Source organism: Myodes glareolus, chromosome 6, assembly GCF_982192425.1.
Source record: "Myodes glareolus chromosome 6, mMyoGla1.1, whole genome shotgun sequence".
NCBI classification, from domain to species: Eukaryota; Metazoa; Chordata; class Mammalia; order Rodentia; family Cricetidae; genus Myodes; species Myodes glareolus.
This window is the reverse complement of record NC_142031.1, coordinates 81,535,744-81,549,862: the sequence shown is the minus strand read 5'-3', so window position 1 is coordinate 81,549,862 and position 14,119 is coordinate 81,535,744. Positions and strand designations below refer to the sequence as shown.

At 43.6% G+C, this 14,119-nt stretch overlaps 1 protein-coding gene across 2 annotated transcripts in view; it reads left to right on the top strand.

Moving 5' to 3' along the window:
• The window catches only part of Ppp1r21 (protein phosphatase 1 regulatory subunit 21), a 64,063-nt gene that overhangs the window by 36,232 nt on the left and 13,712 nt on the right, over positions 1-14,119 (top strand). For both annotated transcript variants that reach the window (XM_048416067.3, XM_085690936.2), the window contains 5 exons: positions 44-136; positions 3,076-3,203; positions 6,289-6,441; positions 8,893-8,985; positions 10,754-10,996. In XM_048416067.3, coding sequence (XP_048272024.3) covers positions 44-136; positions 3,076-3,203; positions 6,289-6,441; positions 8,893-8,985; positions 10,754-10,996 — 710 coding nt within the window. The remainder of the gene's footprint in view (positions 1-43; positions 137-3,075; positions 3,204-6,288; positions 6,442-8,892; positions 8,986-10,753; positions 10,997-14,119) is intronic.

Sequence of the window (14,119 nt, the reverse complement as noted above, 5' to 3'; positions counted from 1 at the left end):
TTTCCGGAGAAATGCTCATATGGCTTGTAACTGGCTTTTCTAGGTACAGAGCCGGATGGGCTCCTTCGGACAAACTACACTTCCGTCTTAACAAATGTTGGCGCTGCTCTGCATGGGTTTCATGATGTCATGAAAGGTGAGCCGTGAACCAGAACCTGTGTCCGTGGAAACCTTCCTTTTCAGCTCTGCCTGCCAAGGGTTACAGACCCCAGAAAGGCTAAGCAGCCTTGGGCTTACGTGGAAGTGTACAACCTCGGCCTTCTGCTCTGCCATCTGCTTCACTGTGAAAGAGAGAACCCCCATGCTCAGTGCTTCACAGGATTTGACATGGGGTGTGGGCTGGACCGTACCAGATGTGCTATTTAGGGACACTCATCAAAATTTGCCACACTTTCAGGGCTCAAGCACGAAGGGTTAAGGATACGGAGAAAGAGTGCACTCGAGCATCACTGTCCTGTGAGTGCTTGCTCATCATCTGTTTGAGACAGTCTCACTGCAACATCAGCCTGGTGCTCTGTGTAGTTCAGGTCAGCCTGTGGTCTTCCTGCCTCTGCCTCTGGAATGCCGGGCTGCAGTCGTGTACACCTGCCCAGTGTTTCCCGAGCGTCCTCTTGCTGTGTTGCTTGGTGCTGGGGATTGAACCCAGAACCTTGTACATGGTATTTAAGTGTTCTAACACTAAGCCACATTCCAAGCTCCTATTTTGGTATTTAAAAGGCCTGTTTTAAATCTTTTCTTGTTGAGCATAACTTTAAGAACTAAAAATCTCAGGAATAGTGGCTCATACCTTTAATTCCAGCACTAAAAATAGAGGCAGGAGGATCTGAGTTCTAAAATATAAATAAATATCTATTTTTAAAGTCTTGCTCAGTTTTTATTTGGTTCTGGGCTAAATAGTTGGCTAAAGGGTTAGGGGAAGCACTTTTTTATTTTTATTTTTTTATTTTTTTAGGTTTTTTTGAGACAGGGTTTCTCTGTGTAGCCTTGGCAGCCCTGGAACTCACTCTGTAGACCAGACTGGTCTCAAACTCACAGAGATCCGCCTGCCTCTGTCTCCTAATCCTTTTAAGGCTTTCTTATCGCTTCTTGAGTGCTTCTGAGTTGTAATCAGTCCATAGCTCTTTGTTGCTTCTTGATGCCCTATCCCCTCCTCCTCTTCCCTTTTGAACTGTGGGGAGGGGGCAGATGCAGGAGCTGTTTGAAAGGCATCAGCTCAGGTGTCTGGAGGGGGCATTGCACTGTTGATGGCTATGACTATTTTTATAGTAAATAATTTTTTAAAATATAAAAGTGTTTTGTATAATATGTAAGAGACATGATTAATATCCTCCTCAAGTTTGGCATGTCATACTAGCCTTACTTTATTTATATTGCTATTCTAACTCAGCAGTTACATCCTAAAGACCCTAAAAAGCTTTAAAATCATTAGCATGCTTTGTTTGTACATTTTCTGAGAGTCAAGATGATGCTGAGTGGTCCAGAACAAAGCACGTCATTTTTCTTGTTTGGCAAGAGCCAATAGAGATTGTGGGAGAGTTGGGGCCTTCTTGGCTCCTTGGTGCGGCCACTTGTTTCTTTTCTTTTTATTTGTTTCACTTTTTTTTTTTACTTTAGTGTACCAAATAGTAAGTTCCATTATGAAATTTTCAAGCTTGTTTCTACTCTTGAGAATGAACATAAAAAAGAAAAGTGAACAACATGAAGGAACAAGCAGTCTCTGCCTCCAATGCTGGGAAGTGGTTATAAAGCTGGGGTTACAGTTTCGTCTCCTTACCGTGCTTGGAAGAGGGTTGTGTCACAAGACTGCAGAGTACATATTAACAGGCATTAGCAGAAGCATCTTTTTGTTTTTGTTTAGGTGTTTTTATTCATTTTATTTTGGTCAGAGGTGTATCCCGCAGCCTAGGTTGGCTTCAAATTTGTGACCCTGCCTCATCCTCCTGAGTATGGAGTTACAGTCCTGTGTTACAATGCCTGGTGGAACCTTGTTTTGTTTTGTTTTTTTAAAGATTTATTTATCTATTATATATACAGTGTTCTGTCTGCATGCCAGAAGAGGGCACTAGATTATTATGGATAGTTGTGAGCCACCATGTGGTTGCTGGGAATTGAATTCAGACTTCTGGAAGAGCAGCCAGTACTTTTAACCCCTGAGCCTTTTCTCCAGCCCCTGGAACCTTGTTTTTTTTTTTTTTTTTAGATACCTTTCGTTGCAACTCTCTACCTTCCTGCTTTTTCAGGAATTGTAAGTTCTTGATCTAATTTGAACACAGGGAGGAAAGTCCAGAAGTTTGGTTGTTAGTGTAAAAAGAAAGCACGGGAGCTGTCTTAGTCAGGGTTTTATTGCAGTGAAGAGACACCATGGGACCGTAGCAACTCTTATAAAGGAGAACATTTAATTGGGACCAGCTTAAAGTTTCAGAGGGTCAGTCCATTATCGTCATGGTGGGACATGGCAGCACGCAGGCAGACATGGTGCTGGAGCTGAGAGCTCTACATCTTGATCTGCAGGCAGCAGGAAGTGGAGACCCTGGGTGTGGCTTGAGCTTATGTAAACCCTCAAAATCCACCTGTACAGTGACACACTTCCTCCAACAGGGCCACGCCTCCTGATAGTGCCACTCCCTTTGGGGGTCATTTTCTTTCAAACTTTTCTTTAAAAAGGAGTTCTCAAAATGTGTTTTGTTTTTTAATGTGGAATTAAAATGTAACTGAGGACTGGCTCGATGAGTCTGCGGGTGGGAGTGTTCATCCCAGAAATGACCCGTGAGCTCGATTGCTAGGATCCACGTGGTAACAGGAGAGAACTGACTACTGTTTCAGGCCATCACCTGATCTCCACATACATCATACGTGCTGTGGCCCCCCCCCACACCCCACACACATACCCACACACCCCACTTCCTGTTCACTTTGTGACCAGCTGATGCAGCGCAGTCTTGATACATGGTATCATTGCTTTCAAATGCACTTAATAAACTGAAGTCTGGCTGTGAGAATGGAGCAGACTGGCTAGCTGTAAACAACCTGTATGTGAATAGTAGTGTTTGCATCTCACTGTTGTTTTTTTCATAGACATTTCCAAACACTATAGTCAGAAGGCATCCATAGAGCATGAACTTCCAACAGCAGCACAGAAGCTGGTAACGACGAACGACTGCATCCTGTCCTCAGCAGTGGCGCTAACAAACGGAGCCGGGAAGGTAACTGTGCTCGGCTAATCCAGACTTAAGTTCAGCTCTTTAATGTGCTCCTATGAAAGGATTGTGGACTGTAAGGTCTGTGTGTGTGTGTGGCAGAGAGGACTCTAGGACTGAACCAGGGCCCTGTGCACGGTAGGCAGACAGTCCCCAGACCTTAAGGTCTTGTCTGTTTGTCTTTCTTTCTTTTTCTTTTTTTAAACAGCGTCTTACTTTTCTTCTGTTACCCAATACTTCCCCCCAGTTCAGTTGAATCATCTATACAGTGTTTAAAATACTGTGGTAGCGACTGTTCAACATTGTGGTGAATAAGTAGGTCACTCACTGCTTTTCTAAACCATCCAAAGTATTTTTCAATTTTTTTACTTTATATACAAAGTAGTGGGTTTTGTTAAGGTATTTCTTACACATCTGTCATTGTGCTTTGCTTGTTTGTACCCCAACTCCCCTCTTACCCGTCCTCCTTCCCCCCATTGGTGTCCTCCCTCTCCCTGAATACTTCTCTATGACTTTCTCGATACACACAAATAAACACACACACAATTTGTAACCCAAGATTTTGAGTACTAATTTATAAAAGAGAAGGTTTATTATTTTTATTTGGCGGGTAGTGTTCATGCTGTGCACAGCTGGGAAGATCAGCGTGAGTAAGGCTTCCCTTCTGCTGTCTGGACCCTGCAGGTTGAACTCAGGTTGTCAGGCCTGGTAGTGAACCCTTCACCCCAATCCATGTCCCCTAGCCTAAGCACTGATTTTATTTACACTACCTGTATTTGATAGTTTGCATATCTGTGACCAAATGGATTGAAAGAAACAAATGGAGAGGAGTTTGTTTTTTCATTACTTCTCTTATTTTTGAGATTATAATATAATTATATCACTTTTCTCTTCTGGTTCCTCCCACCAAACCCTTTTTATACTACTCTTTGCTCTCTTTCACATTCATGGCCTCATTTTCCCACTAATTATTGATACATGCATATATATCCATAAGTATAACCTGCTAATAAAGTAGAATAAGATAGAAAAGACCAATTAATAGATACTGACTTATTGATTTATTTAGTAGTTACAAAAGTACTACAGTACTGCTTGTACTGCCCTTTCTCCAAGCGTGACTTCACCTGCTGTGTAGAACAGAGTGACCTGGAGAAATCGCTGAAACAGTGGGTGGTTGTCCTTAACAGCCTGCTGACAGCCGTGTGTTCTTCTGTGAAAACTGTCCACTTTGTGGTGTTTAGAGTATAAAATGGAAATGCAAACTAGACTTGGCACTGAAGCCTGTCAGGAACTGTCCTGGCTTCTGACTGCCGGTGACATCTCATCTCTCAGGGTCCTTATTGCAGGAAGATTCCCACAGCACTCAGTCTGTATAGCTCTACTCATACGTGTGTTCAGGGCTGACTGTTTGGGGTTGGATGACCAACTGGTGTGCTCTTCCCTGGGGAGGACCATTTCTCCCCCTCTCAGCATTCCTTAGTTGTCTGGAGTTCTTTGTGTATGGTTGAGGCCTCTTGGTCTTTCCCCTGTCCACTTTGGAATGTCCGTTACTGTATTTGCCTCTTGGTTTGAGGTGATACATCTTCCATCGTGGGGAAGGCGTGGTGGATCCGTGGCAGTGAGGCATGTGGAAGGCACGTGGAACTGGTGATGTGACATTTGCAGTCAGGAGGCAGGAGACCTGCAGGGACTAGCAGGGGTGTTACCGTGAGGCCCTCCCCAGGGCTGCTTCCTCTAATAAGACCCCATACCCTGAAGGTTCTACATCCTCTCCCAGTACTGCCAGCTGTTGCTAAATGTTTAATCACATGGGCCATCTAGTAGATAAGCTTGAGGTTTACTTGATGCTGTAAAAGGTTAATAAAAAATAAAACCTGAGACAACTAGAGTTTGGTTGCTTAGTTTTGAGCAATGCTTGTCAAGGTAGAACACTCAAAAATCACATACTTACCAAGTTTAAACACCTGCTAGTGTACCCAGGACTTCTTTTTGTAGCAAGGATATTTAGTCAGGCATTTTCTTTATATCACCACTTCATAGAGCACTGCTAAGTTCAAAATCTATGGCTCAGCAAAATTGCTGTCATGGTTCTTTGTAGCTGTTACATAGACTTTTTAATAATGCTACATCTGGAATGAAAGGATCTGCATTTTTAGTCTTGTTTTCTGTTCTGTTTATGATTAACAAGTTAAGATTTTACACAACTAAGTTTAGATAGATTATGTATTTCAGATGCTCATGTCATGTCTCTTCTGTTGGAATAGGAGATACTCAAAGCTAACGTTAGGAAAAAACCCACAAAGATGACTTGAGATCAGTACAGAAGTTATAGTTCATAAGAAACACCTCCAGGTGGGCATGGCGCATGCCTTTATTCCAACATTTTGAGGACAGAAGCAGGTGGATCTCTGTGAGGTCAAGTCTGGCCTGGTCTATATAGTGAGTTCTAGGCCACCCAAAACTACATAGTGAGAACCTGTCTCTAAAAAGAAAGCCGGTCAGTCACTTACCGAGGAACAGGAAGTAAACAGAGAGGGCATGTCTGAAGTCATCTTGTGTTTACTGGTGTCTTCTTTGTATCACAAATTGTGACGGTATTCCCAAATAAATAGGTTCAGGCTTTGGGCAGGTGTTGAAACTGCTCTGAGCGATTTTCTTAGTCACGATCAGATTGCTGTGATGAAGCACCATGGCAACTTAGGAAGCATTTCACTGGGGGTGTACTTACAGTTTCAGAGTCCGTGATCATTATGGTGGGGAACTTGGTGGCAGGCAGTCAGGTGTGGTGCTGGAGCAATAGCTGAGAGCTTATATCTGAGCCGAAAAGTTGTAGGTAGAGACTGGGCCTGGCACAGACTTTGGAAACCTCAAAGCCACACCTGGTGACACTTCTCCTCCAACAAGTCCACACTTCTCCAACAGGGCCAAACCTCTTCATCCTTCCCAAATGGTTCCACTAACTGGGACCAAACATTCACACATATGAACCTGTGTGGGCCATTCTCATTTGAACCATTGGAGAACTGTTAAGTGTATATGTTAGATCACTGTTGGAAAATGGAATGTTTTCTTGTCATGCTGTGTCTAGATTGCATCTTTCTTCAGCAACAACGTGGACTATTTCATTGCTTCACTGAGCTATGGGCCCAAGACAGCCAGTGGATTCATTAGTCCCCTTTCAGCTGAGTGCATGCTCCAGTACAAGAAGAAAGCTGCTGCCTACATGAAGGCTTTGAGAAAGGTTGGTGTGCTGCTGCTAATAGTCATTCATGTACTTAATTTACCTTTTTGCATCTTGTGTGGACTGGTGCACCACTGCATGTATGTCTTTTTCTGTTTCCCTTTTGGGACACTGGAAGCATTCACAGACTTTCAATCAGCAATTCCCTTCTGGTGAATCAGTCATAAAGACATGTTAAACTCTGGGGTCCCAGAATACCTGGCACATGGCTAGGGCTGCCCCCAGAAGAGATGGAGCAGGAGAACTATAAACGCACAAACTTGGTGGCTTTTAGCATTCGGCTTCTTAGTGGTCTACACATGTGCCTGAAAGATGTTTGCAGGGGCTGCAACGGTGTTACTTTAATGGTGAAAGTCAGAATTGGCCTCTCAGTGCTCATCAGTCAAAGGAAACCTAAATGAACCATGAAGCAGCCATAGTCTAAAGCTCTATGCTTCATTCAAACAGCAGTACAGTGGGTACCACATACAAGTGACAGACAGATCCCTAAAGTATTCTGAATGCAAAAAGCAAATTGTACAGTGAAACTTAGGTTTAAGAAAATAACGACAAGGAATTCTATACAATGTGCATAGATTTATTGAAATGTTTATAAATGGCAAGGGGCCCAGGCATACATAGCAAGCTGATACTTATGATTACCCCTGAATTGAGTCTGAGATTAGGGATAATTTACCTGGAGTGTTCTGCTTTAATAATGTTTATATGTATCTTGTAGATGGAACTCTAAAACACAAACTGTACTCACTACATGTGGCATTGCATACAACAGTGAAAACCAGGCGAGAGCCTATACACTCACCAGCAGTGAAATGGCTAAACCATTACACATTCATAGAATGAAATACCAGAGAGACAATAGAATAATGACCATCAGGTAGGGATAGTGGCTCATGCCTGCAATCATTAATAGTGGTTTATAGCATACATATGTATTATATGTGTACGTGTGTGGACTATACACAATGCACACATATGTATTATATGTGCACGTGTGTGGACTGTACACAATGCATTAGGAGGTGACAGCTTCTAAAAGAATATATTCAAGCAGAGATGTGTTTGGTTTCACAGTCTATGCACATGTACTACAGTCAGGTTTTTGCATTTAGACATAGTCTAACAGAGGGAAGAGTCACATGAGTGGTAAGATTGAGAGTAAAATAATGTATTCCTGCATTTTCTGATTTTTTTCAGTGATCACATATTCTTACCGTATTTAAAAGAAATTATAAATATATTTCATTTTTTCTACTGCAAGTTCAGTGTTTCAGACTACACTTAGGACTGTCCCTTGTTTATACAAAAGCTCAGTATTTGTGTGGTTTAGAGAGCGGTTTCTTACTGTTGTCTTAATGTGCATGTCTTGTTGACTAGTCAGGTAGGGTAGCTTTCCATGGTTGTCATTCATTTTACCTGCTGTCTGTTGAAGCTGTCTATTAAAATAAATATTTCTAGCTAGAATCGAAAGAGTTCCCTATTAGTAAGAATGTTAAGGAATATTTTAAATTTATTCTTTGACAGTTTCTTACATATATGTGATGTGTCAAGGACAAGTCCATTACTGCCTCTCCTGGATACCATATATTAAGAATTTTAATTGTGTTTATATAGAAAATATTTTCTACCATTTTGGTATGGTATTTTTTTTTAGAATAGAAAATTTAAAATTTTGCATATTTTGCATATTTTGCATATTTTGAATGGGAGCAGTGTGCACATGCAATGGCATGTATGTAGAACTTTAGGGATGACCTGAGGAGTGTTCTCCCTCCACCATGTAGGTCCCTGGGATCGAACTCAGGTTGTCAGCTTTGATATCAGGTGCCTTTGCCCGCTGAGCCAGTCACTACCCTACAAGTTTCGATCTTTATATTGTTTGTCATTCAACAGGTCTTTTTCCTGTTTTTTGTCTTTGTTTTATTTTAATTCCTTTTTTCTTTTTTTTCCCCAGTAGATCTTTTTCTTTTGTTGTAGTCATTATCAGCCAAAGCCCTTTTCTCAAGATTATAGAAACATATTTTCTTCAAATATTTTTTAAATGTTTTTTATCTGAGTTTGTTTCATCTCAAATTGGTCATGATTAATATGTGGAAGAAGCAGGTGTGGAAGAAGCACCTGCTCTTTTTCTGACCATCAGATGATGTTCAGGGACTGTGCTACCTTGCTTTCTTCACTGAGCAGATTCCCGTGTGCATTGTCTGCCTCTGCGTGTTCTGTCCTGCCTCCACCGCGGTTTGGAACAAGTGCATGGTTTGAGTTGGAGAGGGGTGCAGTTGCTGTGAAAAATGTCCTCACTCTGTTCTCCTTTTCACACGTAATAAAGGTGTTTCTTTTCACACATAATAAATGGTTTGTGTTGGCAAGCTTCTTGGTCTGTGATCACACCCTACTCAGCATTCTTGTTTTGTGTGAAGGACTCTTTAATGACTTCTATGTTTTCGTCCCCAGCCTCTTGCAGACTCTGTGCCTTACTGGGAAGCAGTGGCAAACCGCCGGGTTCTTCTCAGCTCCACTGAGAGTCGGGAAGGCCTCGCACAGCAGGTATGGCGCCGGGAACAGCATGTGGTTTGGTAAAAAGCAGAAGTGGACGGTTTGTAAGGTATCTAGAGTAAAGAGTAGCCCATCAAGGCGTCAGAAGTGAAGTGTCCATGTGTGACACTTAAGACACGACTGTCTTCTACAGAGATAAAGACCATAAGCATAGTCGTTGAACTCTAGGTCATCTTGACTGCATTGCACTGAGTAGCAGCACTACAAACTGATGTCAGACACTGAGGCAGTAGAAGGAGAGGGTGGAGACTCGTCGGGTTATTTCCATTTGTTGGTCAGTTGTGTTGGGGGAAGTAGATTTCATGAAAGGTACTGTTTCTTTCAAGCATTAGTATAAACTGGTATCAATTTAGATTTTGACAGATTTATTTAAATAACTTTAACATATGACTTATTTTTAATTTGGGATAACACTCCTTACAGGACTGGAAAAAATGGCTTAGTCATTAAGAACACTAACTACTTTTCCAGAGTACAACTGTGGTGCACACTGGTTGTGTTTTCAGAGGACCCTGGTTCAATTCCCAGCTCCCATGTTGCAGCTCACAACTGTCTGTAACTCTGGTCCAAGGGGATCTGATGTCCTCTTCTGGCCCTCATGGGCACCTGATGTGAGTGCTGAGAGCCAAACACAGGTCCTATGCAAGAACAGCCAGTGCTCCTGATGAGGCAGCTCTCCAACCCACGAAATTACTTTTTAAAAGAAAGTATTACATACAGAAAACTATACAAATCACTAATGCATGCCACAGTCTTTACAAGTACACACGCTAATGTAACCAGTTCTAAAGACTGTATGTGTGTGCGTGCACATGCATGTACATTTCTATGTGTGTACATGTGTGTCTGTCAGTGTGTGTGTGCATGCTTCACTGTGTCAGGTGTGCCTCAGGAACCTTCCGCAGACCCCTCTGTGACTATGGTTGACCCTTGTCCTGCATTCTGACACCACCGATTGGCTTTGTGCTGTGTAGTGCACGTGTGGTTCAGGCCTGACTTGCATCCATCATTCCTGAACAAAGCTCCTATGTCCCCCAAACACCCAGCTTTGTGCTTTGTTCCTTGAGTTTTAGTAAAGCAGGAGACTGTGCTTGGCACCCGGGACAAGCCATGGCTCTGTGTCGGAGTTTATTCCAGTGCTTCTCTGATTCTTTGTTTCTGCTCTTGTTGTTTTCTGCCTTGGTGTCCATTTCTTGAATTTCAGGAATTCTTTTCCGATTTGGGTCTCACAGACATGACTGTGCACAAAGGATTCTTCCTGTATCTAGGGAACACATATGAGTTGGATGCTTTCCATGGCCTTCTCCACTCTTGAACTCCTTTTTCACTGTCTGTGCAGGCCCATGGAGGCAGGAGCCTTGCACTCCTGCTATTTCTTAGGCACTGTCCACCTTACCCCCCGCCCGCCCCCCAGCTCTCTCACTGGCCTGGAACTCACTGTGTAGACTACAGAGGTCTTAGAGGCCCCACCTGTCTTCACCCCTGCAGGGCTGGGATTGTAAACATCCAGTTCCACTTCCAGGCTGTTTGTTAACATGAGTTCCAGGCAACAAACTCAGATTCACACTTCCTGCCTGAGCTGTCTGCCATGAAATCCTTTGATGGCTACAGATTTTTAAATGGTCAGCTCAGCTTTTTAATTTAGGGTTATTCGTTTGGTGTCCAATATTGTCCAGCATTAGTCTTTGTTGTTTTTACAGCCCCCACTACGGTCTGTGTCTCTCATTCTCTAAGATTGAAAATCCTTTTACTTTTTAAGGTTCAACAGAGTTTGGAAAAGATTTCTAAACTGGAGCAGGAGAAAGAGCATTGGATGTTAGAAGCACAGCTAGCCAGAATCAAGCTGGAGAAGGAAAACCAGCGGATGGCAGACAGGCTGCGGAGCACGAGCAGTGCGCACCTGCGCGGGCTGGCCCAGGAAAATGCCGCTGCGGCCCCTGCTCCCTGCCCGGAGGAAGGTGCAGCTAAGGTTCCGGCAGAACCCTTACAGAGCACCAGCCTGGTGAGTGTCCTCCTGCTCGCCCTTGCCTGCGGTTTATCTAGACCCAGCTGTTCCAGTCCTGCCCCCTAACAAAACAAAACAGCAGAAACAGCAGGAGGCTGGAAAGTCCAAGAGCTGGTGTCTCTCCAGGGCGCACTTCCTGGGTCACTGTCAGCTGCCTTTTCAGTCATGTGACATATGATCATGTTGACACCTTTAGAAGAGGTGAACTGTCTGCCTTGGTCTTGGTTTTGTAAATGTGCAGTAGGCCCTCTCCCAAGGGCACCTCCTCCTAATCCCCAGCTGGTGAATTTGGGAGATGCAGACAGGCCCATCTAAATTACATGTCAGTTCCCCTGTGCCTTCAATAAAAGAAGCTTGTCTCCTTCAGAAAGTAACTCCGCTAAATTTCACTTGGCCAGAGCCATGTTTCTGGTGAAAATCTAGTAAGTCAAATCCAGCATGATTCTGCTTTTCTTTGAAAACAGTTCCTAGATGAAGTCCTGTTGTGTCTCCAACCAAACACCAACACCTAACTTTCTAGTTACCTTGTTTTTTTTGGTTTGTTTTGGAATTTTTACCCTGCCCCCGTCTTCTCTGCTCAGAGGACCGAACCCAGGGTTATCCTTGCACTTGCTAGGTGAACTAAATTTCCAACCCTGCAATTACCTAACTTTTCTAGAAAGACCATTAATGCCTCTTTAAAAGAATTTCATATTGTGTCCCAGAAAGTGCAAACTTGGAATGTGCGTGTAACAAAGAACCACCACTCAGGCAGGCACTCTTTCTGTCAGGGGTCATGGGTGGAAGGTCTCAGCCTCACATGTCTCGCCTTCTTTTAACTGTTGTATTTAGAAGGTAAAAAAAAAAAAAAAGCTCTCCTAGAAGGTAAAGAAACAGGTCTCTTGGCATTATAGAATCCACGACTATTTTTTTTTTGCAAAGTTTTCTAGTTAAGGGGAAAAAAAGGAAAGTCAAGAGAAAGAGAAATCTGCCCAGCAGTGGTGGCACACACCTTTAGTCCCAGAACTTGGGAGGCAGAGGCAGGCAGATCTCTATGAGTTCCAGGCTAGCCTGGTTTACAAAGGAGTTCCAGGACAACTAGGGCTGTTACACAGAGAAACCCTGTCGGAAAAAAGGAAAAAAGAAAGGAAGGAAAAGAAGGAAGGAAGGAAGGAAATGAGAAATCAGAGAGAGGAGATGCCAGCGTCAGAGCAGTCTGCGTGGGTGAGGAGCGGAGGAGAGCTGTGGCACTGCTGCAGGATCACCAGGATGGCCAGCTGGCTCACTGATGTCACCACTGTGCAGTGTGTCTCAACTTACCTGTATCCAGTGGGGCGCATGCAGGACAGGTATACAGGCCTGCTTTCACTCCCAAGGCATGCACAGGTCGCTCCATGTCTCTGCAGTGTCCAGACCCCAGAGGACTTGTCTTTTTAGGTGTAGCTGTGGCATTGTTAGCTCCAGAGCAGTGGTTCTCAACCTTTCTAATGCTGTGACCATTTAGTACAGTTCCTTACATTGGAGTGACCCCAACCACAATATTACTTCATTGCTACTTCATAACTGTAGTTTTGCTACTGTTATGAGTCGTGATGTAAATATCTGATACACAGGATATCTGATATGCAGTCCCCAAAGGAGTTGTGACTCCTAATGTAGAACCTCTACATTAGAGATCTGTCTTCAGGTTTTTTTAGATAAGTGTCAGTATTTAGGATAAGATATTATAATGTCTGTGGCTTACTTTTATTTTTATATATTTTTATTTTATTTTTTATTTTATTATGTCTTATTTATCGTGTGTAAGTGTTCAGAGCTGGGGTCGAGAAGGAGGTTCTGACCATCTACCATGTGGAATTAGTGCCAAGTGCCTTTACATACTGAGTTATCTTGCTGGTCTGTAGCTTTCCTTTAGATTGTTCAGGGAAAAAAATGTATAAATAGAATGGTAAAGCAAAGGTGACATGTTTTTACTGAATCTTGATCGCAGATAGATGGATGAAACATCCAACAAACACACCAGAATTTAAAATCTGTCCAAGAGTTGTTAGGCAGTGTGGCAGCCCTAGTCACCCTTGAGTTACTGAAGTTAGCTACTTCCAGAGTCAGCCTCATCAATGGGTCAGCCTGTTCTCCATTGCCTGACTGTTTTCCACCGTCTTGCTGTTTTCCATTGTCAGGCTGTTAACTACTGTGTGACTGTTCTCCAGTGTCTAAACTATTCTCCACTGCCTGACTGCCTTCCACTGTCCAACTGTTCTCCGCTGTTTGACTGTTTCCTGCCGTCTGACTGTTCTCTACTGTCTGATACCCTCCCCCAACATCCATTCCTTCCTTTCACTTACACTTGTACTGGCCATGGCATTAGTGATGGCTGGGAAGTACCCATGGCACCAGACTGGTCCAGAGGTTATGCTGCTAGTTGTGGCAGGGATTACCATAATAATTTTCCAGACTGGACCTGCAAACATGGGAGAGTGTTATCTCAGTCCGACCTTGGATGGGATTGTAGGGGTGTGAAACTGGTTAGTAATGAGCTCTCTAGCTCCTGGGCCTCAGTGGCTCCTGGTATCTGTAGAACTCAGTTCATCTGTTACGCATTCAAGGCCCTTGGAACCTGTCCTTCTAGCCGAACTGTGCTCATTTCCCCTGGGTAAACCACACTGAATCCCGCTCTCTGACACTCTTGGTTGCATTTTCCCCTCCTGCCTTTGCGACTGTCCTTTGCCCAGTTGTCTGCTGACTCACCACCCTGTCACCTTTGTGCCATCGCCTCTCTCCAGCAGCTCTTTCCTGCTCTTTGACTCCCGAGTTTAAATCTAATTGGAATTAAACTGCTATTTCCAATGCTGTCTTTATGTTCCAAGTTAGAGAACGGCTGGTGCCGCCTCTGTGTTCACACACTGCTGTGCATAGTGGAATATCCCCTGCCTTCAGTTGATTTCCATCTCATATAAGCTTCCCTAGCCTTCCCTAGAGAGTGTTGTGAAATCCCAGGGAAGGTCAGTGGTGGAGTGGATGTCACAGTAGAGGGTGACATGGGTGGGTCTTAAATCTGCTCAGGAATCAAGGAGGGAGACTGGGATGAGAAGAGTCTCTCTCCCTGCCGCACATGGAGATCCCTGCCCAGAGGGCCTGGCC